The 22,891-nt window shown below is 40.6% G+C and overlaps 1 protein-coding gene across 10 annotated transcripts in view; it reads left to right on the top strand.

Annotated features, from left to right (window-relative positions):
* Positions 1-22,891, top strand: part of SEPTIN11 (septin 11) — an 86,136-nt gene that overhangs the window by 33,930 nt on the left and 29,315 nt on the right. For 7 of the 10 annotated variants that reach the window (XR_011437517.1, XR_011437516.1, XM_005608691.4 and 4 more), the window contains exons 2-3: positions 8,290-8,404; positions 16,942-17,137. Coding sequence is in view for 8 of the 10 variants with exons in the window: in XM_005608691.4 (XP_005608748.1) it covers positions 8,290-8,404; positions 16,942-17,137 (311 nt within the window). In the remaining 2 variants the exon portion in view is untranslated. Of the gene's footprint in view, positions 1-1,272; positions 1,349-4,887; positions 4,971-8,289; positions 8,405-16,941; positions 17,138-22,891 lie in introns of those variants that run through there. The other 3 variants (XM_070263635.1, XM_070263634.1, XM_070263633.1) reach the window with 2 other exon arrangements.

Raw genomic sequence — 22,891 nt, 5'->3', positions numbered from 1 at the left:
TTAGATTGGCACCTGAGCTAACAAGTGTTGCCAATCTTTTTTTTTTCTCCCTGCTTTTGTCTCCCCAAATCACCCCGGTACATAGCTGTATATTTTAGCTGTGGGTCCTTCCGGCTGTGACATGTGGGATGCTGCCTCGGCGTGGCCCGATGAGCAGTGCCATGTCCACGCCCAGGATCCGAACCAGCGAAACCCTGAGGCGCTGCAGTGGAGCATGAGAACTTAACCACTTGGCCATGGGGCCAGCCCTTCCATTTATTATTTATTGTTATTGTTATTAGCATTCCCTGATTTTTAAAATCTTTTATTTATGTTCTATTATAAAAGTGTGAGGGGTTTTTCTGGTAATAATTCAAATATTACAGAAACATAACAATTAGAAAATAAAATTTCTCTATAATCCTACCATCCCCAAAGAGAACCTTTACACCATATTATTTTTGAGAGGATCTGGAAAAGCAAAATTTGTTCCTCCACTAGGAGTCTTTCGGAGAGTTACTTAGAGATGGCACTTGAAATTGGGGCAGCTACTTAATATTAATCAAGCTCTTTTCTGGTCATTTTGTGTGTTTCCAAGGGTGGCTCCCTGGGTTTGGCAGTCAAGCTGATGTCCCTGGTTTTGTGACTTGGAGACTGGCCCCTGGATGCTCCGTCTTCTCCGTCCCAGCCTTTTTCACTAGGCTGCACTCAAATTCTTTCCTCATGTGGTTTTCCTCCTGACCGTTCCCCTCTTCTTCCTGGCTCGCTCTCTTCTACTGCTTGTGTGAGACAATTTCCTTGTGGGTTTTCTTGGCTCCAACCTTGGGATTTCATGGTATAGATGACAAGCAGAGTAGTACATGTTGTCCAAGTCATCCTTAAAGAATGCAGTCCTCATTGGTAATGAGATCTTTAGACACTTTATATTGTGAAAGTTACCCCAGCAATGCCTAGCCTTGACAACATCCCAATGCAGGCTTCAGAATTGTGGTTTGGGTCGATACTTTGCATTCCAGTGTTTTCCCTTTTGCATGGGAATGAAGGGCGTTTCCTATCTTCCCACAAACTTTCCTTTTTTAAAAAGAGAATATGAAACCAGTTCAATACTCTGTGGAATGTAGTTAGATAAGAGTATGTATTTACAAAAATAATCTATCAGGCATTTGGGTAAAACTTACTTCTTGGACAGTTTGTGAGGCCAGAATTTCTCCAAATACTGGGAAATGGCCGGTGGTCAGTCAAGGATTTCATGTGAGAAACAAATGTTCTTCTCTTTGTCTCTCTTCAGCATCTGTACTACTGAAACAGGACCTCAGAAGAAGATACAACCTAAGATGAGGAGGGCATATGTACCCCTTCTCCTCTCCAAGTGGGTATCTTTATGGGAAATACCAGACAGCTAAGAGAATGTGCCCCATTTAAAATTGGACATTCGTTTTCTTGAGAGTTGAGTCAATCATTTCTATCTCCTCCCATCTGGCAATGATGGTCAGAAAGACTCTGTTTTCATCTGAATATATAAAACTTGCGTATCACCTGGAAATAGGAGCGATCTACTAAATTAATACCCAACAATTCTGCAAATTAATACATATTTTTACCTACTATAGGCTGGTGGATTCACTGGAAGAGTGACTACTTAATCACAGGGGTTATGAGTTTGCATAGTATCGGGTACTTTGGATAGCTTATGATTATATGTCTGTGCCTGATTGACACCTGAGTGCCCCCTTAGATTGTAGCTCCATGAGTTAGGGATGCTTGATATTCTCACCATTATCTCCTTAGCATTTGACACAGTATCTAGCACATGTTGGTACTCTAAATATTTGTTGGAGGCCGGCCCCATGTCTGAGGGGTTAAGTTCCCAGACTCCGCTTTGGCGCGCCAGGGTTCGCCAGTTTGGATCCTGGGCAAAGATCTAGCACCACTCATCAAGTCATGCTGAGGCAGCGTCCCACATAAAGGAAGTAGAAGAACCTACAACTAGGATATACAACAATGTATTGGGGGGCTTTCGGGAGAAAAAAAAAAGGGAGATTGGCAACAGATGTTAGCTCAGGGCCACTCTTCCTCACAAAATAAATAAATATTTGTTGAATGAATGAAAACATGAATAAAGATTTACTTTTCTTCTTGAAGAGAGACGGTTAACTTGCACAGAAGAGCTATTTCCTACATTTTGTTTGAGGCTATAAATCTACCTTTCAAAAATCTTGTGGAAAGTGGCAGATAGAACTGAAGGAAAAAAATTGTTTTTAAGCAGACCTGTTGCAGAGGGTGGGTTCATAACTTTTATTTAACTAAGTCGTAATTATTATAGTTTTTTTTTTTTTAAGATTTTATTTTTTTCCTTTTTCTCCCCAAAGCCCCCTGGTACATAGTTGTATATTCTTTGTTGTGGGTCCTTCTAGTTGTGACATGTGGGACGCTGCCTCAGCATGGTTTGATGAGCGGTGCCATGTCCGCGCCTAGGATTCGAACCAACGAAACACTGGGCCGCCTGCAGCAGAGCGTGCGAACTTAACCACTCGGCCATGGGGCCAGCCCCAATAATTATTATAGTTAAACAAGCAAAAAAGAAAAGTTCATATGGAAAACACGGAGGTATGCACACAGATTTTTATTAGGTTTGCGGTTTCCTGGAAAAGTGATAGAAACTCCCCATCAAAGGTCATTTAAAAATTGAGCCATCTTGATCCGGCAAGAGAAAACATACTACCAGGAATTTTTTTTTGCCCTGTTTTGGCTTTTCTCAAGCAACATGACAAATTTGGATTTATGCATCTCTGATTTCTAGATTCAAGAACGAAAGGCTTTGCTTCGAGGTCATTTGGTTAAATCTCCTTGTTTTACAGATGAGGAAACATAAACCCGCAGATTAAGTGACTTGGATCCATATAATTTATTATCCATAAAATGAGGATTTGAGAAGAATGTAATCACCACTTCTTGTCAGTGAAAATCTCCAGCTCTCTAAATGAATGTATAAAATAACTTACCTCTTAAATTAAAAAAAAATTAAATATTAAAGGGGTGAAATTTTTCTAAACTTTAATTGTAATGCCTATTTTTAAAGGTAAAAGTTAAGTCTAATTGTTTTCAAAATACTTTAAAACATACATCACCTTGGTACCATTCTCACTTGCTTCCGCTGGCTGATAAGGATCAGCAGCTACAGATTACCTAACCACATCTAGTGAAACCTTCGGTTTTAAAAGGAACGAAATGGGATATCACTTCACTTTGAGTAAGGTGAATAGAATCCATCTGGACACATCCAGTTTGTTAATTTCAAGAGGCTCTGGGCTGGATTAAAATAGAAGGAAAAGTGAAGACGGGGAATCCAGAATGGTTTCCAGCTGTGGAGGATGTTGATGCCTGCAAACAGGAACGTGACTCTACGGCTTTTCCCCCAGCTTTGTAAATGAGTTTCCTATTTAGGGTGGATTTTCTTCATTCTACAATCGTCATTCTCTCTTCCACTTTCTTTTTGTTCACTCTGTTTTTCCCTTTGTGATTTTTCTTTCTTAGTTAGTCTGAGGACTCTGCTGATCTGTAGCTTCTCCTGGCATGCCTAGTTGCAATAGAAGAGTTCCTGATTTATTTCAGATTTTAAAATCACAGTTCTCTCTTCCTCACACCCAATTTAGGGAAAGGAAGCCCAGGTTTCCTGAGGACCTGTTAAATGCTAGGCACTCTCACACATACCACTTCCTTAACTCCTCCCAACCACCTTGCCAAGTGCTCCATTTTTACTGATAGACAAAGAGAGATAAAGCTAGGAGGTAGGTAGAGCTGGTGTTCAAACCCATGGCTGTCGGACTCCAAGACCTTCACCCTCCTGCTCCTTCAGCAAGATTTAGAATTGTGGATCATATTTTAAAGCCGCACTCAGATTGTAGGTGTTGGCACACAGTCTCATTTGTTTTATAATTATTTCAATAATGAAGTCAGTGATGTATCTTCTAAAAAACTTATCGATTATAAACTTCAGAGTAGTATAAATTCAAAATAAAGTTACGGTTTGGGCTTAAATGGCACTTATCTAGAATGCTTCTGCAAGCTGGACGTTTGTTTCCCTGGTAGATTTGGGGAGCTCCAGCCTTCCTCAAGTGTGCCCCCATGAATTTCCCTACCCAAAAGCTACTTCTCCCCGCTCTGTCATCCCGTAGTTAAAGTCATAGTATTTATCACTTTCATCCTTCGTAGTATTACATTTAATTATGTCCTGTCTCTACTGCTACACTGTAAACCTTTTAAGGGCAAGAAGAGTGTTTATCAATGAGTAACAAAAGTAATATATTCTCGCTCCCTTAGTGCTTTGAGTAGTGAGTATTTTTGAAGGAACAAATAAATAATTGTATCCATATGGAGATGTTCTGAAAAGAGAAAATGAGATTATCATGTTAAAGACTGGTTATTTTATACCACAGAATTTAGTCATAACCCATTTCAAGTTGGAGTGGGCATAGAAATTATCCAGGTGTAAACCCTCCCTGGATAGATTAGCAAATGGGGGACTAAATCAGTTAAGGTCTCAAAGTTACTTACTTAGTGGCTTCATGTTGGCACTTTCATCTCAAAAATGGTTAAAACTAAACTTATTAGCTTCATGTGCCGTTGCTGCAAAAATCAAAGTCTGGTCTTGGCATCGCCACAACCAGTGAAAATACGTTTAGAGCTACTTGGGCAATTCTGATTCTTGACTTTTACCTCTTATGGTTGCCAAAGAATTACAGTTTTAGAGAATATGTGTTTTTCTATTTTAGTATATTGGATTTTTATAGCAGCTAAAATCATTGTGTTGTCTGGGGCCACCTGGGAACTTAGATCATCATGAGACAGCAGTGAGTAAGTGCAAGGGCTCTGGACTCTGGAACCTGACTTCCTGTGTTCACATTTCAGCTCCTCAGTTTGCTAGCTGTGCGACCTTGGGCAAGTTACTAACCTTCTGTGCCTCTGATTTCTCATCTGTAAATTGAGATTGGGTAAGAATAGTAACTACCTCATAAATTGTTAAGATAAACTAACTAGTTCATTCATGTTTAGGGCTTTTTCTGGAATATTGGAAATGGTCAATATATGTTAGCTGTTGTGGTGATGATCATGGAATATCAAATAGCTTGACCCGCCTTTATCCAATCATTATTTTCCTTTTATTGGTAAGGGGAATGTTTACTGAAATTGTCCCTGAGATTTCATAATAAAGACAATGATGGGGGTAAAATTTCAGTGGGATCTGGAAGGTGTGGATATGTAAGCCTTGGCTACAATCCAGATGGAGGAAATGGTATGAGTAACTCTGTTGGGGAGAAACCTGAGGTTGTCCCTGGAACAGTGAGGAATTCACTTTAACTGCAGGGTAAGGTGCTCCATGGGGAGAAGTGGGAGATTTGATAGGTAGAGAGATTTGGGTTTAGCCCCTGGAGGCCCTGAGATGGCAGGCCAACAAGTCTGGCTTGAGGGCCTTTGAGAACCGAGATCCTTTTGGCAGCAAGGCAGAGAGAGGAAGGATTAGAGAGAGTGGGATCGCGGCAAGAAGACCAATTGGAAGGCTGTTGAAGTAGTAGGAATAAAGAAGAGGAGGAGGGGGCATTGACAACACTGAAATTGATGCAGAGGGTGGGAGGGTGTCAAGCATAGTCATGTGCCATTAACAGAAATAGGGGATTCTGGAGTAGGGGTGAGCTTGGCATAGAGGAATATGATTTCAGTTTTGTCAACATTGGTTTGAGGTACAGATGGGACAACCCAAGAGAACTGCCTCCTTGACAGAAATTCAGAACTGGTACACAGGCCAGGTGTTCGGTATGAGATAAAATTCTGAGAGTCATTTCCAGGTATGTGGTAGTGGTAAAGACATGAGAATATATGAGATTCTCTCAGACCAGGCCTTATAGACTCAAAACGACCCCATGTTCTTTGGATAGAGGTAGCCAAGGCATGAAGCATTAAACATGGTACCATAACATGCTGGAGTGTAGGAATTCAGTTCAGCTGCTACGTGTGAGTTAGAGCTCTTCTCACATTTCCTACAGTGCTGTACAGTTTCTAAGCCTGCTCATGAACCGAAGGGAGAACTTCTTATTTCCCTTTTCCCCATCACTTACTGATGGGCAATAATTCTCAGGATCCCTTTAATACTAGGCAGAGAATTAGGCTCAAATTATGGAATAAAAGTGGCATTCAAAATTTACATATTTTATATTACAAAGTTAGAAGACAGAGACTTTGACAACATAAATTTAAATTAAAAAAATTTTAAGACCACACTGTTTTTATAACCCTTCATTTTGTATGTGGTTTTCAGTGGGTATAAAAATACTCAGGGGGTGTGTGGGTGGTTTCTCGTGTTTTGGAAATGGTGAGAATATGAGATGCTGAGCACTGGGTTCTCGGATGACAGCTATAATTACTAACTCTGCTTCTTTCCCAGGATTGGCTCATGGGTGGATATCTGAAACTAAAAACCCAACAATCCAGAATCCAGAGCAATAAACCACTCTTTCCTCCCCACCGGAAATTAAAAGAATTATTATGGCAGATAAGAGAGGGAATGTAGGATGATGGTTCTTCCTTGCTTCGTCTCCTTTCATGCCATTCGCTGACTGTTCAAGCCAGTCATGTAGCTGAAATGAAGGCTGATGTGATGGCTTCTCCTAGCCTGATACTCAACAGCCACTGCACAGCTGTGATGGAAAGAGTTCTAAATATAACCCAGACTCATTTCAAATTCTCTTCCCCCAAGTCTTGACGGATGTGGTGAATACCATAAAAATACCTGCTGTCTGAACTTTTGAGGCATCTGAAGAGGAAGAGGCAGGTAGTAGAATTAGGGCCATGTGGTGTTGTTGGGAGGCCTGGCTGGCCACCAGGACTGCTGCCCACTGGGGCCTGCTCCCGAAGCTGTTTGGTGAGCTGTCGACCATGCCATCCTGTTCAAGGATAAGTGCCGACTCTTGAGTCTCATATTCACTGTTGGCAGGTTTCAAGGAAGCTATTCATAGACGAGGCATCTGTTCTCTGTCCCATTGACCTCAAACCTGCAGCTGCCACCATGGTATTTGGGCACTGTGGTGGTTTTTAGTCTTATTTCACAGAATCAGAATTTTAAAGCTGGCAAGGACCTCAGACGTTATATTCATAAAGCATTCCATTAAAATCACTACATTTAGGGAGTCTCATTTCTCTGCCTATATAGTGACCATAGAGATTTGGAAATGGAGCCTCAGGCCTTGATTATTAAAAAACTCTCATCGTGATGTAACCCAAATAGGAGGATAATGAAAACCAGTTTTTTTAAAAAATATTGACTAAGTGATCTTGTATGAAGCTTTTGCTTTTTTATTAAAAAATGAAAATTTGAGGCTCATTTTCTCACCAAATTTCGGTATTTTGAGTATAAATTTCATTGGCAACACAACCAGGATACCAGGTGTCTTGTTTTCAAACAGGCTTTCAACATCTAGTTTCTGGAATGCCAAACCATAGCTGTGGTATTGTCATTAAGACCATAGCTAACCTCTGTTTTCCTGGGAAAGAAAGGTTTCACAGATTATCTCCAACATTCATGGGATGTGTTCAAAGTTGTGGAGGCAGTCAGCACCATCTTATAAAACTGATACGTGACCCAACTTTTTCCATGTGTGATAACTACCTTACCCCAGTCTTCTTCCGTAAACTCGGAGAAGGCTGGGTGAGTGCAGAACCTGTGCTAGGAGCTGTGCAGGCGAGAGCAGAGAAGCCCCAAGAAGCCCGTACAGCTAACGGAAGAGATGGGACCAATTCGTGTGCTGAGTACTTTTAAACATGTTGCATTACAGTGGTTACAGAATTTCCTTAATTGTAACACATATGTATCCTCTACTGTGAGCTTCCGGAAACTCCTTCATGTCGCTGGAATAGTGTTACTTATTTTTCACTCTGGGTTCAAAGTAAACTGAAAGCTTTTCTTGAGTGCTGGAAGCTATCAAAATGGTTGGAGTTTTTAATGTCACTTACCGCATATCTGAAATAGCCACCTCTAGAAGCTCAGCTTTCCCTGGACTGGTACACTTGGAACAGGGAATGAGATGCCTTGGGAGGTGGTCTGCTTTGCGAGTCAGTGTGATTGTGTGGGAAGAGCGTGGCTTGGGAGTTGTTAGCACTTCCAGTTGTGTAGAAGCCAGGGGAGGGCGTGGGTACAGAGGGAATCTCCTTTTTCCATGCGTGTCAAGAAGAGAGGAAGGAGAGGGTAATGTCTGTAATGTGTGATACGCAGGTGGCATGGTTCATGGATTCTCAAACATTTCCCCTTTGAAATTCCAGAATGAAGAGCTTCGAAACTTGTCCCTTTCTGGCCATGTTGGGTTTGACAGTCTCCCTGACCAGCTGGTCAACAAGTCTACTTCTCAAGGATTCTGTTTCAACATCCTATGTGTTGGTAAGTGACTTACCACTTGCTGCCGAGCAAGGAGTCTGACCCATAGGTGTTGGCAGGTGACTGTCAGAGGAGCACATTTCAGGGAAATTAGGAGAATGATATTTTTACTCTTTTTCCATGAGTAAAGCAGGGCAATAATACCCATACTCTATATGTCACACAGTTTGAGACTTGTAATTGGGTAAATGCTTTGTAAGCTTTGTGTGTCACATAGTCAAACAAGTGATCAGTTTAATATTTTTGTTAAAACACATTTTAATTTTTGGTGGGGGAGGGACTTAGACCCTAACTAGACTACAGGAAGTTGAAAGAAGGAACTGAGATGTACGCACATGATAAGATCACTGAGAAGCATTTTAAGAATTTGTTTCTAGAGTCTCTGACTACACTGCAATAGTAACCTCCACTGAAGTCTTTTTAAAGATGTGCTGCCTGAAATTGCTTTGCTTTAATAAACTTATAGTGTTTAAAATTTTTGCTTTTAGAGCAAAAGACAATTTAAAATTCTATTTTATATTTGAAATAAATTTTATACCTGAATTATCAAATTAAACTTTTGTCCTTAAATTGGAATCTAAAGTTGACCTTTGTTTATTCCTGGTAGATAAATGGAAAGGCCAAAGAGACCTGATTTATCTGCATCCTCAGTATGTTTTATTCATACCCTTTAAATGTTATGCGTTAGTCTACGCCTCTAGCCTTTGGTATTTTTCTTCTTCTCTCTGGCCATATCCTTTTTAAATTAAAGAGAGGAAAGCAGAAAAGAAGGTGGGGGAAAAAAGAGGAAGGTAGAAATATAAATCTCCTGTTGTTCTGAAGCAGAAATGTCCCTGGAATGTTATGGATAATGGCCTTTCCCTCACCTCTCTGTCACTCTTGATGCGTGACTTGCTATGCTGCTGTGCAGCAGTGACATTGCCATCATCCTCGGGGCATATACTTCTGAGACAGACCAAGAGGAATTCTATACGCAGCCAAGTGGATCGTCCTTCCCCTAAAGCTTGGCAGAATGTACCAGACTTACTTCTCTTTTCCAAGTAAAATGAAGTGAATTTAGAAAAGGTGTGTGTTTAATGCAAGAACCACTATTTTTTAATTTGTTAGTTATTGGGAGGAGGGGCAGATATTTTCCTTTTTGAAAAACCTTGTGAGGAACATATTGAATGTAGCCTCTGCCCTGGGCGTCGGTTGGTGGAGGGCCACAGCTGACTGTGCACTAGCCCAGCTTGCCCTCTGGCATTATGTCTTAAGCACTGGGTAAGACAGTGACTGGAGAGAAACTTGACCAAAGCAGCCAGCTCTCATGCTTTTCCCTTTTCCCTACATGAAGCCATTTAAAATTCAGCAGGGGCCCTCCTGAATGGCAGCTAGTTCTAGCGTGGCATAAATGAGTTGTCTTTTCTCTTACGTAAATGCTCACTGCAGAGCAGGGCAAGTCTTCATTAGCATAGCAATTTGTTGGCAATTTGTTGATTTTTCTATTGAAAGTGTGCTAAATTGTAGGCCAATTACTATTCTGGCTTCTCTTCCCTGCCTCCCCCAGCCCTGTCTGTGAAATCAGCTTCAAGAACACATGTGACAGTTATGTCACAGCCCCTGCAAGTAGGGTAGAGCTTCCAGGGGATTGGGCTTGCTCGAAGGACCTGGTTTGACCTGGTATGTGGTGTGCAGTCGAGTATGTTGGCTCATTGGCTGACCCCTTGTGTTAAATAACACAATTATGATGCTAGTTGGAATTCCTAGCAAGTCACATCCATGCTGCCCTGTTGGATTTGTAAAGCAGCTGCTATTCTGACTTTCCTGGGTGGGTGATGATACCTATGACTATTAGATTTTTATTCTGGTTCCATTCCTAAACATGTTGAAAATTAGTTTTTCAAACTAATTAAAATAATACATTTGTTGTTAAAAAAAAATTATAACCCCTCCCTTTTCTTTTCCCACTCTCATTTCCATGGAGTCCTTCCAGAAACTCTCTACATCTTTCTGTACTTGGAAATTATTTTCAGTGGCTTGAAACTCCAATGTATTATCTTACAGTTCTGTGGAAGTCCCACATGTGTCTCACCAGGCTAAGATCGAGGCACAGAGCTGCATTCCTTCGTGGAAGCTCCAGGGGAGAATCCATTCCCTTGCCTTTTCCAGCTTCTAGAGGCTCTTGCATTCCTGGGCTCTTGGACCCTTTTCTCCATCTTGAAACCTAGTAATGTTGCATTTCTCTGAATGTTTTTATGTTGGGAAAATTTCCATAGAGAATTGCAGAAATCCAATTTAAACTCAGTTAAGACTCTTCCTCAACCCCAAAACACACTAAAAAGGCAATATAGTGAATCACGTGATTATGAACACTTGGCTCTGAAGATTCAAAGAATTCTTGATCCCACTTGCTTCTGCTTGGCTTCATGTTCTGGCTTTTTCTTCATGGAGATAGCATGGCCTCCAGCAGTGTTGGCAGTTTAGCAACTCCCAGAGGAAGAATAAGCCATTCCTGACAAGTTTCACTGAACAGTCACAGGATGTGTCTGATTGACCAGGGCTGAGTCACATGCCCATTCAGGGTGGGAGATGGGGTTAGTCTACCCCAAAACACAAGAGGTTCCCTATAGGAAAGACAACCTGATCAGAAAGGAGACTGGGCGTGGGAGAGACAGCCTGGACAGATAGAAACTGCTCCCTCACAATTACATAACTATTTTTGTTTTGGTTTTACACAAATGAGATCATGCTGTTCATATTCTTCTGCATTTTATTTTTATTTTTATTTTTTTACTCCACAGTAAGTCCTGGCTATCCTTCCGTGCCAGTATATCTAGCTGTCCAGGGTCTTTTCTAGAACTCTCTGGAGCCCTTTGGTTGGAGCCAGCATTAGCTCTTTGGGAGACCGGGGTGTCAGCATGAAGTATTCGGCATACCTATTCTCAGAGGGTAGAATACATCAGATCCCTTTACCACAAATACTTTATAGCAAAATGTCCGTGTAAGAAAACAACGCTCACTTTCAATTAATGGTCCATCTATTTTTAAAATAAGAGTCTATGAAAGCGCATTTTAGTTAATCAAAACATTTTGACAGCCACTTAGAGGAGTAGGTGTCGTATTTAAGAGTATCCATGATACTTTCTTTTCTCCTTGTCATCCTACTGTCCATTTGTATTTTTACATAGTATGAGTGTATGTAGTGTTTATAGCATCATTACTTTATTTTAATGAGATAAATATGGAAGGGAAGAGAGGACTTTTAAAAAAAAATTATGATCCTAGTAAGGAAACTGATGATGTTTATCAAAAAGGTCTTAGAATCATAATTTTGTTTTGTGGTAAGAGCCTATAATTTGCAAACAGAGGAAACCAATCAGGGCAGAAACTAATCCTGGCACAAGCTTAGTCTGGTTTTAGAGGCACTGAATTAAATGTCTGGTATTAGATGGCATCTCCACTGAGTCCTGGAAAGAAGGAATAAAGAGAGGGAGACTAGTGTTCACTTAACCGCAAAGAGAATTCTTGATGCCAAATCGGGAACCAGAACCTCCAGGAGTTCATGGTCTCCCACTCTCCATCCTGCTTACAACACACTAAATCACCCCCAAAGCTGCACTGTAGTTTAAATAAAAGCTTTTCTTACCCATGCTCTATTTCTCCAGACAATCTAAATTAGTATTCAGCTTTTCTTCACAATTTTAGATTTATATATCTTTCTCATTCCTTTTACAAAATGACGCAAGCTCTGTAAGAAACTTAAGCACTGTGTGTCAATTCTTTATGCATATACAAAGATGGATAAAATACTGCAACATCCCTGCTTTTGAAGAGGAATCAATTCAATAGGGTCAAAGTAAATTAATAATACATTCTGAAAATAGAAATTTTTAAAAATAATTCATCCATAATTGTTTTGAGGGGATGACAGAAGAGGAATAGAAAACAAATAAGTTTAAGATCATTTTAGCCAACGCTTTGTGTCAACATAAACTTTGAAATTTCACAGTCAAATCTTAAACATTTCTATCCCATCTTGCTTTTCCAGGAAAGGATATGAAGTGGTTTACAGGGTGAAATCAATGAGTAAATGAATAAAGATAAAATTAACCCCAGAAAATAAAGTGAAGCCAGGGATAGAGTCAGAACTCAAAGCCATCAGGCCTGCCTGTAGCAATTAATTCCATCAGGAAGACATCTGTCTGTCAGCTGGTGGTCAAAGCATGGAGGAAATCCATTCATTCAACAGATACTTACTGAACACATATTATGTGCCAAACACAAGGTATAGTTTAACAATGACAGATTTAGATATCTATAAAGTAAAAACAAAATAGTTGCTCCAAATGAAACACAGTTTCACCTGGGACATTTTCAGAAAAAGAGATGGTGGATGTCACTGAATCGAGGTCTGGACTCTTGAGCATCCCCTGATCAGTGCAGTCGATCTGTGCAATGCCAAGTGTCGCATGCTATTCTTTCAAGTCCCTCATGCAGGCTGGTGGTATTAGCCAAAGCGTGTTTCATCAAAGGCAATTCTATGAGGAGTTAAAACAACAGAGCTTAGGTGCATAGCTCTCTGATTATCTGGCTCCACCCAAGAATAAAATCTAGACCAGATTGGGGAGGCAGGCAGGCCTTCTTGCACAGTTACTGGGATAGTTATCCAAGTAGCCAGTCTTGGCAATCAGAGTAAAAGATGCTGAATCATAGATCAACTATTTGATCAGTCTACAATTACCTTCTAATTAATAACACAATCCTTCTGGGTTTTTGTTGTTCTTGTTGTTTATGTCCAACTTAGAGCTTGTGGTTTAAATAAGCCTGAGAATAGAATGGAAGAAGTAGGACAGCTTTCCACCGTGATGCGGTGTCATGTTCACCGGCATTGGCGGGAGAAGGAAAAACAGAAGCCACAGATGGCGCTTCAAGAGTAATCTCTAATTATTCTAACAACTGAGTGTTCAGGCACATGAATTTATAGCAATAAACAAACTCTGAAAAATCTACCAAAGTGACACATCTCAGTATAAGTTATCGCCAGGATCATTTTTCTTTTCTCTTAGCTTTTAATAAATGCCTACTCTGATCAGATACTCTGCAAGGGAGTTCTGAAGTGCTTCCAAGTGGGTGTTAGTCATTAATTTTCTCAAAATATTATTATTGTTCTTTGGTTTGAATTGGAACCTATGCCTAGTAGTCTTTCATTTACTCAGTTAGAAAGAAGCCTTTTTGCTCTTGTGGGTCCCCAGAAGTAAAGAATGTGCCCTACTTTCTGAGGCTGGAGAGAGGCCTCAAAAACTAATGCATTGAAAAGCTCCCCTCCTTCTCTAATTCCTTTTATTCCAAAAGCTGTCATTTCTTCCCGTACCGCTGTGGTCAATCACACTGCTGCTAGAGTGGCTGTGTCTCCTTACGGCTCCTAAAAGCACCGGGCATGGAAATGGAAAGCAAAACATCCCCAAATTTAGAGGAACAGTGGTTTTCCAACCCATTGATGAACCCTGTACTGGAAGTAGGGGCTGGAGTGCTAGTTGTTCATAATTTCCACCTTAATGTAAATGATAATTAGAATTAACTTGTCTTTAAAAAAAAAAAAAAAAAAGCCGGCACCATGGTGTTCTGATTCACATGTGCTTTACTAAATCTCAACCGTGTGAAATGGGATGGTCATTTCGGTCCTGTCCAGGTAACCTAGAATCCTTGCCCTGTAAACTTTTTGCTGTTTTTAGGGAAAGAGATGAAAGTTAAATGGGTCATTTTCTATTGAGAAGACCTAATAAGGTGGTTCTGCTGTGGTCCCTTTGTCCGTGTTCCGAAAATAGGTAAATCCTGAAAAGAAGTTTGCTGTTCTTGAGAACGTTACACATGTAGCAGTACTTAAAATGACTCCAGAGCCTTCAGTATTGAATTGCCTACCAGACTGTAAATATCTTAAGGGTGAGAACTCTGTTTTGTTTCTGTATCCATTACATAGTAAGTTTGTTTTGCTCAAAGTTATTTTTGTTGAGCCATGAATCATGGATATGAGCTTATTGAGCTCCATCACATTAGGGAGCAGAGACTAGTGTAGATTTCTTTTGTTGATGGACCTTTTTTGTAAGAATATTCAGGAAAATAAGGAAGACAGGAAACAGTCTCAACTATCACCCATCCAGACTTCATGGAGGTCTGGGATGACATTCAGGATATTACAGAAGTTCAAGCAATGCCAGTTGTCTGTCGGTATTCAGCATTTTATCTCCAGCACCTATGCTTGTGACATAGTAAGTACTTAAGTATAATTAATGAATAAATTTGATAATAAGCTCTACTGTATCTCTCTGCTCTCTTTCTGCTATATTCCCAGCTAATGGTCTATCAACATGTCTTCTATTTACTTATAGCCTCTGCTGCCTCATGGCTTCTGCTCGTTGACTTCTCTCTGTGTATCTTTTCTTTTTCATGACGTCGCCTTGTGTGCAGATTGTATATCTCTCATTCAAATTCCCAAAGAGAAAAGCTCTGATTGGATAGACAAGTTACTGTCCAGTATGGAGCACTTTCCCAGAGCATAATGCTTAGGCTTAAATGGGTGCTTTTGGTCAGGGGGCTAGCCCTGGTCCAGTTACCTGTGGTCACTAGCAAGGTCACAGGGAGTAAAGTATGGTCTTGCTCATAAGAGATATGTGGTTATGGCAGACACTTAGAATATTGTTCCCTTAATGATAAATTAGAGTCTGATTGGTATTCAGTCATGTTCCAGGTCAGATTCTAAACTATGGGAAAATAGCATTTCAGGCTAGTTCATTACCGTATTCCCAGAACGTGGCACAGAGCTTGGCACACAGTAGGCACTGGAAAAATACCGGCTGAATGAAGCCTCATGAAGGAGGACATTCTTTGATCTTAGATGTGTCAGGGGCCCAATGGGCAAGGTTAAAGAAAAAGGCCAATGTACTTGAACAACTTTTGTCCTATAAGTGAATCATTGTAGTCAGTGGCAAACCACATAAGGCTTCTAATTAGAGAAAGCTCAGATCCAGAAAGAGTCCAACCTGCTCTACTTTTGCATGATGTTGGAGAGCAGTGAGCAATACAGAACTTCTAATTAGGAAGTGGATTTTGTCATTACACTGGGAGAGTTGCCCTAAGGCTACAAATCCCAGAACTCTTTGTCCCATGAAATTGTTACCATCCTGAAAGTCATTATAGCAATCCTGTAGAAAAGGCACTGTTCCTGGGAACATCATGGGATTGAGATTTGTTGAAAGGGCTGCACTATATGGGCATATTTAAATTGAGCTAGAAGTCTAATTGGGAGATTTTCCAGATTAAAAAAAAAAGGCATCCCTTTGGATAATATTTGTTGATTTCTACCTCCCTCTTTCCACCATCACACACTCAACCACGACTTGTGACAAGGGTCTTTCTCATTGCTAACTATTTTTGACTCAACATAGGAATTAGTGTTGTGAAAGATTTTATTGGTCTTATTTCGAACTTAAACCAAAGTTCTCCATGGCTCCACATTTGAATCTTACCATTTGTTTGGTGTAGTGGTGCCAGTACCTGTCACTCTGCTTTGCATATGTTAGGGCCTCAGTAAACAATTACTGACTTGAATTATCAATGTGAATTAATAAGGCCATTGTTGCAGGTCATTTAATATCATTTAATTTCATTGTCACAGACATCACCCTGAAACTGGGAAAACTAACGAACATTTGCCATCTTGACTTCAGCTGAATAGGAAAGTAAAAATGGAGATAATATGGAGGATTCTCCCAGACTGATAAGTGTAACTGGGAAATATGAGGCAGTCAGTTTTCTCAGTAATAGTGAAGTCAGGATGCTGTGTCAGTCGAGTATAGTTGTTAGAACCCTGGCTTTGCCACTTAATGTGACTTTAGGCGAGTTACTTAAACCTTATCTAAGCCTTAATGTGCCCTCTGTAAGAGGGAAGAAACAGTACCTATTTCACTGGGGCTGTAGCAGAGTTTAAATGAGATAATGCATTGAAGCTCTTGCCACAGGCCTGGCACAAAGTGAACACTCTGGGTTTGTTATTATTGCTGTCATTGTTGAGTGCTGTTTTGAAAAATGTAATTCTTTTCAACAACATTAGATGGTATCAGATAATTCAATATAAATGGAATCAGTCTGTTTTTCCTCTAGTAACAGAAACTCAGCAATATAGTTTTTTTTTTAAAAAAGTAATATAGTTTTACACACCAACCTTTAGGGGAGGAAGAGATATGGTTTATGTCTTTGTAATGTACAGACTGACCACAGGCAAGGTTACAGGTTCTGTTTCTCTATCCAGAGGTAGAGAAGAGCATCTTGATCTGTTAAGTTCAAGATCTTTTCTGCTAAATCGTTTCTGAAATTCATTCAGGCATTTCTAGGGAGGTCTTCCATAGATCACACATGGAAAGAACTATCTCTTTGTAGTGGGATTTCTGGTGATACTGACTTTTAAAAAAATTTTACGAACATGATTATGAAAAACTCCTGATGAAGTAAACTAATATCTGAGAGGCATTGACATGTTCTCTGATGTCTCCCTTGTGGTCGTGTAGGTGAGACAGGCATTGGCAAATCCACGTTAATGGACACTTTATTCAACACCAAATTTGAAAGTGACCCAGCTACTCACAACGAACCAGGTGTCCGGTTAAAAGCCAGAAGTTATGAGCTTCAGGAAAGCAATGTACGGCTGAAGTTAACCATCGTTGACACCGTGGGATTTGGAGACCAGATAAATAAAGATGACAGGTACGTCTTGGGATTTTGTGGGGATATAAATGGATGAGGAGACAGCAGGACCCGTCCCTGGGAAATGCAAAGACTAAATATTCACTAGTTGTGAGCCTTGGTCTTCTATCTCCTAAAAGATATGACATTCTTTTCCTCTGAGAAATTTTCTTAGAATATTCTTCCTTCAGGTCAGAATCAGCTATTGTCATTGATTTCAGCTAGTGGAAGCAGAAAAGAGATTTGTTAGAAGGAATAAGCCAGCTTATGGCATTTTTCCAGGAGACTCATAGAACCAGGTTTGGGGGCTTTCCCACCAGGAAAGGCAATCTGGAGAAACACCCCACAGGACAGGTAGCAGAGACCCCTGCACCAGCCACCTCATAGAGCTTGGTAACTGTGATGCTGGGGAGAGGCCCCTAGAACTGCCACCAAATCTGTCCCAGATAACCAATGCCTTTCCCATGTCTTGCGAGAAGAACCCTTTTCCCTGTTTGTGGCCTCTGCCTTGTGTTGCTCACTCCCTGCCTCCAGGTCTGGTATGGCTGCGTCTGCTTGGCAGAAAATAGACCACATTCAGAACACTAGCTGCAAGAGAGTCTGGGAAATGTAGTTTTTGGTTTTTTCAACTCTGCAAAATAAGAAGGCAGTAAAAAGCAAAAGGAGTTCGGAATGAGCATCTGCCACATGCGCCTAGCCTCTGAGGCAGGTTGGGATATCTGAGCTAATCCCCAAATTCTTATAGATATGAGTGAAAACTGAGAGTCATCGTGTTTTGCACAAGAAGCCACAACCCAGGATTTAGGATACCCCCATTGTAGTCTGGATTCTGCCAGTGACAAGCTATGGGACCGTGGCAATTTACTCCCTTTAAGGGAATTACACTAGATTTCCTCTGAACTCTCTTCTAGTGTGATACTGTGTAGTCCTGTTCTTAGGTTAGAGGCCTAAGGAAGGGCCTTGTGAAAGGCTAAGCCTGGAAGAGGGGTGTGGTAATAATAGGAGTTTTCCTGTATTCTGATGGCTTTGACAAAAGTAATATTAGCTCCTAAAATCCCAACGTGAAGAAAGCATTTTTATGGAAGATCAGTTGGAAAAATCTTAATTAATTTCTAGCCAGTGTGGGATCTTAATATTGATGCTAGTGCTGTGGCACGAGGCACTCTGAGTTCTTTGGTGAATTGTCTGGGTCTTCCTGAAGGCTGCTCAGAGTTGGGGAGCACACTGGGTGCAGAATGACCAAATTGAGTCTGAATAATGATTGTGGTTTCAGTCAAGCCTAATGAGGAATCCAGGTTGATTAGATTTAAGTTTCCTTCTCTATCCAGCGAGGGTTTGTTTGGCTAATTAGGTAATATATACAACAAACTTCTGTGTAGACGTAGAAGAAAGACATGTTTAACCTGCTTAAGAAATAAAATATTTTTTCAGAATTTTGGTCCAATAGTTTGTACGTAGATAGAAACTGCTAGCTCTAAGTCAATCTTATGTATTCATTCTAAACTGGTTTATATAATCTTGATGATCTAATTATAAAATAATATAGTAAGGGTTTTATTTTGATAAAACTCACATCCTCAATTTATAAAGCCAAGTAAATTTGGCTCTTTCCTCTGAATTGCTGTATGCCCTTATTTGAGGGAAGTTGTTAATCCCTAAAATTTCCTGGTGTACACCCATATGTTAATCTCAGTCCCCAAATATCGTTCACACTCCTTCTCAGGATCACCCATCCTATTCATCAATCTCAACTTCAAATGCCCTATGACTATTTAAATCTTATGTTCATTCTCAAAAGAAGTTTGAGGAAGTTAAAATAAAACTCCCAGGCCCAAAGATCATTCCATAAGGGGGCTTCCAGAGACATTTTTTTGTGTAGTTGACAGCTTTATGGGAATAAAACACCAAATCAATAAATTATGATATATTTGCTTAGGGCTCAGAAACTTCATTAGTGCCAGGGTTTTTTTTTTTTTCCATTTTCCTCAAAATTGGGTATGTTATATGCATGTGTTTTATAAAGAGGAACTCGAACCACTTTTATATAGAAATATATATTGCCTAGATACATTTTAACTATCCCTGATATATTTGAGCATCATAGTAATGACAGAGAAATATTTAATTTATTCTCTAGCTGAGCACTGAGCTCTATTTTATCTATAGAGCAATTTAAATGTTTGTCAGTAAACATTGTCCTGTAACAACAGGAGCAATTGTTGGATATAGTGAGAAAGATTTTATTTTGCATCTGTCAAAATGGACTATCTGTACATTGTGTTGGAGTGAGGGACAGCCAGGCTGTCCTGCAGCTGAGCAGTTGCTCTTAATTTATGGCCTCAATGCCAAGGAGCGATGGAGACATTACTGCCTGAAGGCTGTTTGTAATGCCTAGTGAAATAGACAAGAGAAAACCTAGCGACAAGAAAAAAAGAGCACAGGTGCATTGTGGGAGGCAGGGAGACCACTGGCGTCTCCTGGTCATTGCGCGATCGCAGTGCACCCTGGGAGCGCCGCGTATCTCCGCCTCCGATCTGCACAGGTTTCTCCCCGGGGTTAGGGATGCTTGTGCACTCCCTGATTGGAAGACAGCAACTGGGCCTTTTCAGGATCCCTTCTTGCAGGAATGAGAGCTGACTTCCAGCATCTTGCTGCTAAGATTCCATGTGCTGTTCCAGCTCAGAGTCAATGTCTCAGCACTGCCACTAAGTTGTTGCTTCTCCTCTGAATGGGACTGTCTCTCAGGCTGGTGGGTTTTCACTCCCGGTACTGAATAGCAGGTGCCCTATACGATGCCAATCCTCATGTTTGCAGCTGGAGGCCTCTTTAAGAAATTATCTGACTCATTTGGGTCAAATAATAGTTTCCAAGGAGACTTAGAAGAGAGGAAGTGTGATATTAACCTAACCTAGATACCAAATATTTTTTCTTCTGAAATTTCTTGACAGCTGTTGCATAACCTCTTTAAGCGGCATTTAGAACTCTGTGCCCCAGAAGGCATTGTTGACACTCTTGACTATAAACCACAATGATTATTATTTAAAATAGTTATTTAGACAGCCCGTGCTTCCATCCAAAAATTGGAAGTGGGATATGGATTTTTGCATTCATATGTAACCGTATGGGAAGGGATGTGGTGTTTCTTTAGACCCATGATTATTTTTACTACTTTGGGGATTAGGCAAGCTTTTCTGCCATCGGTGCAAGACTTCAAGAATGTCCCAGTTTGTTTATGTAGGCTTTGGACATGTCAGCATTCCTGCATCATTATCTGCCTGGGACCAGGCTAGCTAGAAGGAGGCAGGAAGAGACTCTGGTAAGATTTCCTGTTATGTTTAATAGCATGATTAACTCTTTGTGGTTTAAGACCTTCCCTGCTTTGCTGTCTGTCCTCATCAGTGAAGAAGGCAGGGGAGGTGTCTGGCCTAGTGATGCAGCAGTTAAGTTTGCACGTTGCACTTCAGAGGCCCGGGGTTCACCAGTTCGGATCCCAGGTGGAGACCTACACACTGCTTGTCAAGCCATGCTGTGGTAGGCATCCCACATATAAAGTAGAGGAAGATGGGCACAGATGTTAGCCCAGGGCCAATCTTCCTCAGCAAAAAAGAGGAGGATTGGTGGCAGATGTTAGCTCAGGGCTAATCTTCCTAAAAAAAAAAAAGAAGGAAAGGGGTCTGGAGAAGAAGGGAAACCAAGTTTTGCTGTAGAATTGGAAATAGAATAATTTGTTTGCCCCACATTTGGGAGATGGGAGAATGCATGTCAATGGCATATCACTAACTGTAATGATACTCAGCCCTGAAAAGCGTGGATGATTGAAATCCACTGAGAGAGAATCCAAACTCACAGATCTTTATCAGAGTTATAAAATGGTAGTGAAGTAGACTATTTGGTCTTTAAGCTCTATTCTTATCACACTTTCTGGTGGAGGTAGTTGAGAGATAAGGAAAACTAGCTTTGACTAACAGATAGCAAGGTAGAGAAAATATATGGTAGGCATCTGATCATATATAAAATGGAGAGTCAGTCCCTGAATGATGGCTTTGGCTATTTTGCAAGAATGATCAGTGGGTAGCTTGGGTAGATAGAAAACATTGTATAAAATTTTTCTGTCCATCAATTTTAGGGTCAACCTCTGTCATTTTATGGTGTTTTTTATGGCTGGAGATATATGAAAAAAATGAGTGGTGGGTAAAAAGGAATATCCCCATGTCTTAAAGGAAATTATGTGAAACTGTACGGGCTAGATTTGATCTGCCCTCCCCTGCTTTCTTCTGCTGGATATGGTTACAATCCAGAGAACTTTGAATTGGCCAAACAGAATATAAATGGGTGTCCTTTCCGTAAGAATGGAAACTAGCAAAAAGCAAAATTGGGATTAAGCTTCTTTATCTTTATGACTGTGACTGTAGATAAGAAGTGGAAAGGAGTAGGAGAGAGGAGCAGAGAATTTGTTTAAAGGATTATGAAGGGGAGTACAAACCACTTGGCTGACTTGTTATTCATCAAGAAACTGTTTCATCAATGTAATTAAATCTTGAACACAGGGAATAGTGATTTTGGTAAATAGCTTTCCTGGAATACATTTCTTTTATTTGTTAATAATGATATAGAAGGTAAAATTGATGGGATTTCATGCTTGATTGTGTGTGGGAGGTCAGAGACGAGGTCTCTGGGTTGAATACCAGGGTTCTGGCTTGGTGGTGGATGGAGGTGCCATTCACCGTGCTAAGGAACATAGGGGAGTGTGCGTTCGCGGGTCAGATGGAGTTTGATTTTGAACACATTTAGTTAGAAGAGCAAATGGAAATATCTGGTAAGTAGTTGGACGCATGGGTCTGAAACTTGGGTGAAAGATCTGAGTGGGAAGTAGAGATTTGTGAATCGTCATCAGATAGATGGTAAGTGAAACAAGAGAATAAATGGTCTTCCAGGGAGACCACATAGAGGAAAAAGAAGGAGATTGAAAGACTGGCCAGAACTGTCTAACCGGGAGGCAGATGAAGCCTGAGATGTAAGAGGAGAACAAAAGATCTCTGGCTATATTGACTCCAGGGCAGAAAGCGTTCCTCACTGGAAAAGAAGAGATGTTATGCCTCCTGTAATCTTTGAGGATCAGAATCAAACCAGAAGCAAAAAGGGAAATTAACAGAAAGAAACAGACTTGGACCACTGTTGGGGAGGGGGTGCGGAGAACCTCTAAGTCAGGAACTGGGGAGGCAGGAAGGAATGGCTGCTTGTGAGCTGCTTTTCCTCTCCTTGGGGTGAAGAGGGTGCTGCGAAAGGACCCTGATTGCCCAAACACATTCTCAGTGTCAGGAGACGGAAGGGTCAGGCCCCGGGCTGACAGGGCATGGGTGGACCTCACTGCAGCGGCCTGGTCCACTTCCCTGCAGGGCAGGAGCTCAGTAGCTGAATGGTTACCCCGGAGCCAGGTGATTCTAAGTTCCTTTTTTTTTTTTTTTCTGTCTTTTTTAAAGTCAGGCTTGCCTTTCTCTTATTTGTTGATTATATTATTTTTTGTTTATTATATCACTATGAAAGTGATATCTTACTTTTATGTGCTAGCCTTTTACATATATTTGCTCACTTATTTGTCATGATAGCTCTATGATATACTATATCAGATTTACCCATGAGGACATCGAGACACACAGGTTTAGTAACTTGCCCAAAATCACGTAGCTAGTAAGTTGTGGAGTTGGAGTTTGGTTTTAGGCGATCTGGTTTGAATCCATGCTTCTAACCACCATTCTATATGACTATCCTATAATA

The sequence above is a fragment of the Equus caballus genome, chromosome 3 (assembly GCF_041296265.1).
Source record: "Equus caballus isolate H_3958 breed thoroughbred chromosome 3, TB-T2T, whole genome shotgun sequence".
NCBI lineage: Eukaryota > Metazoa > Chordata > Mammalia > Perissodactyla > Equidae > Equus > Equus caballus.
This window is presented reverse-complemented; position numbering and strand designations above follow the sequence as displayed.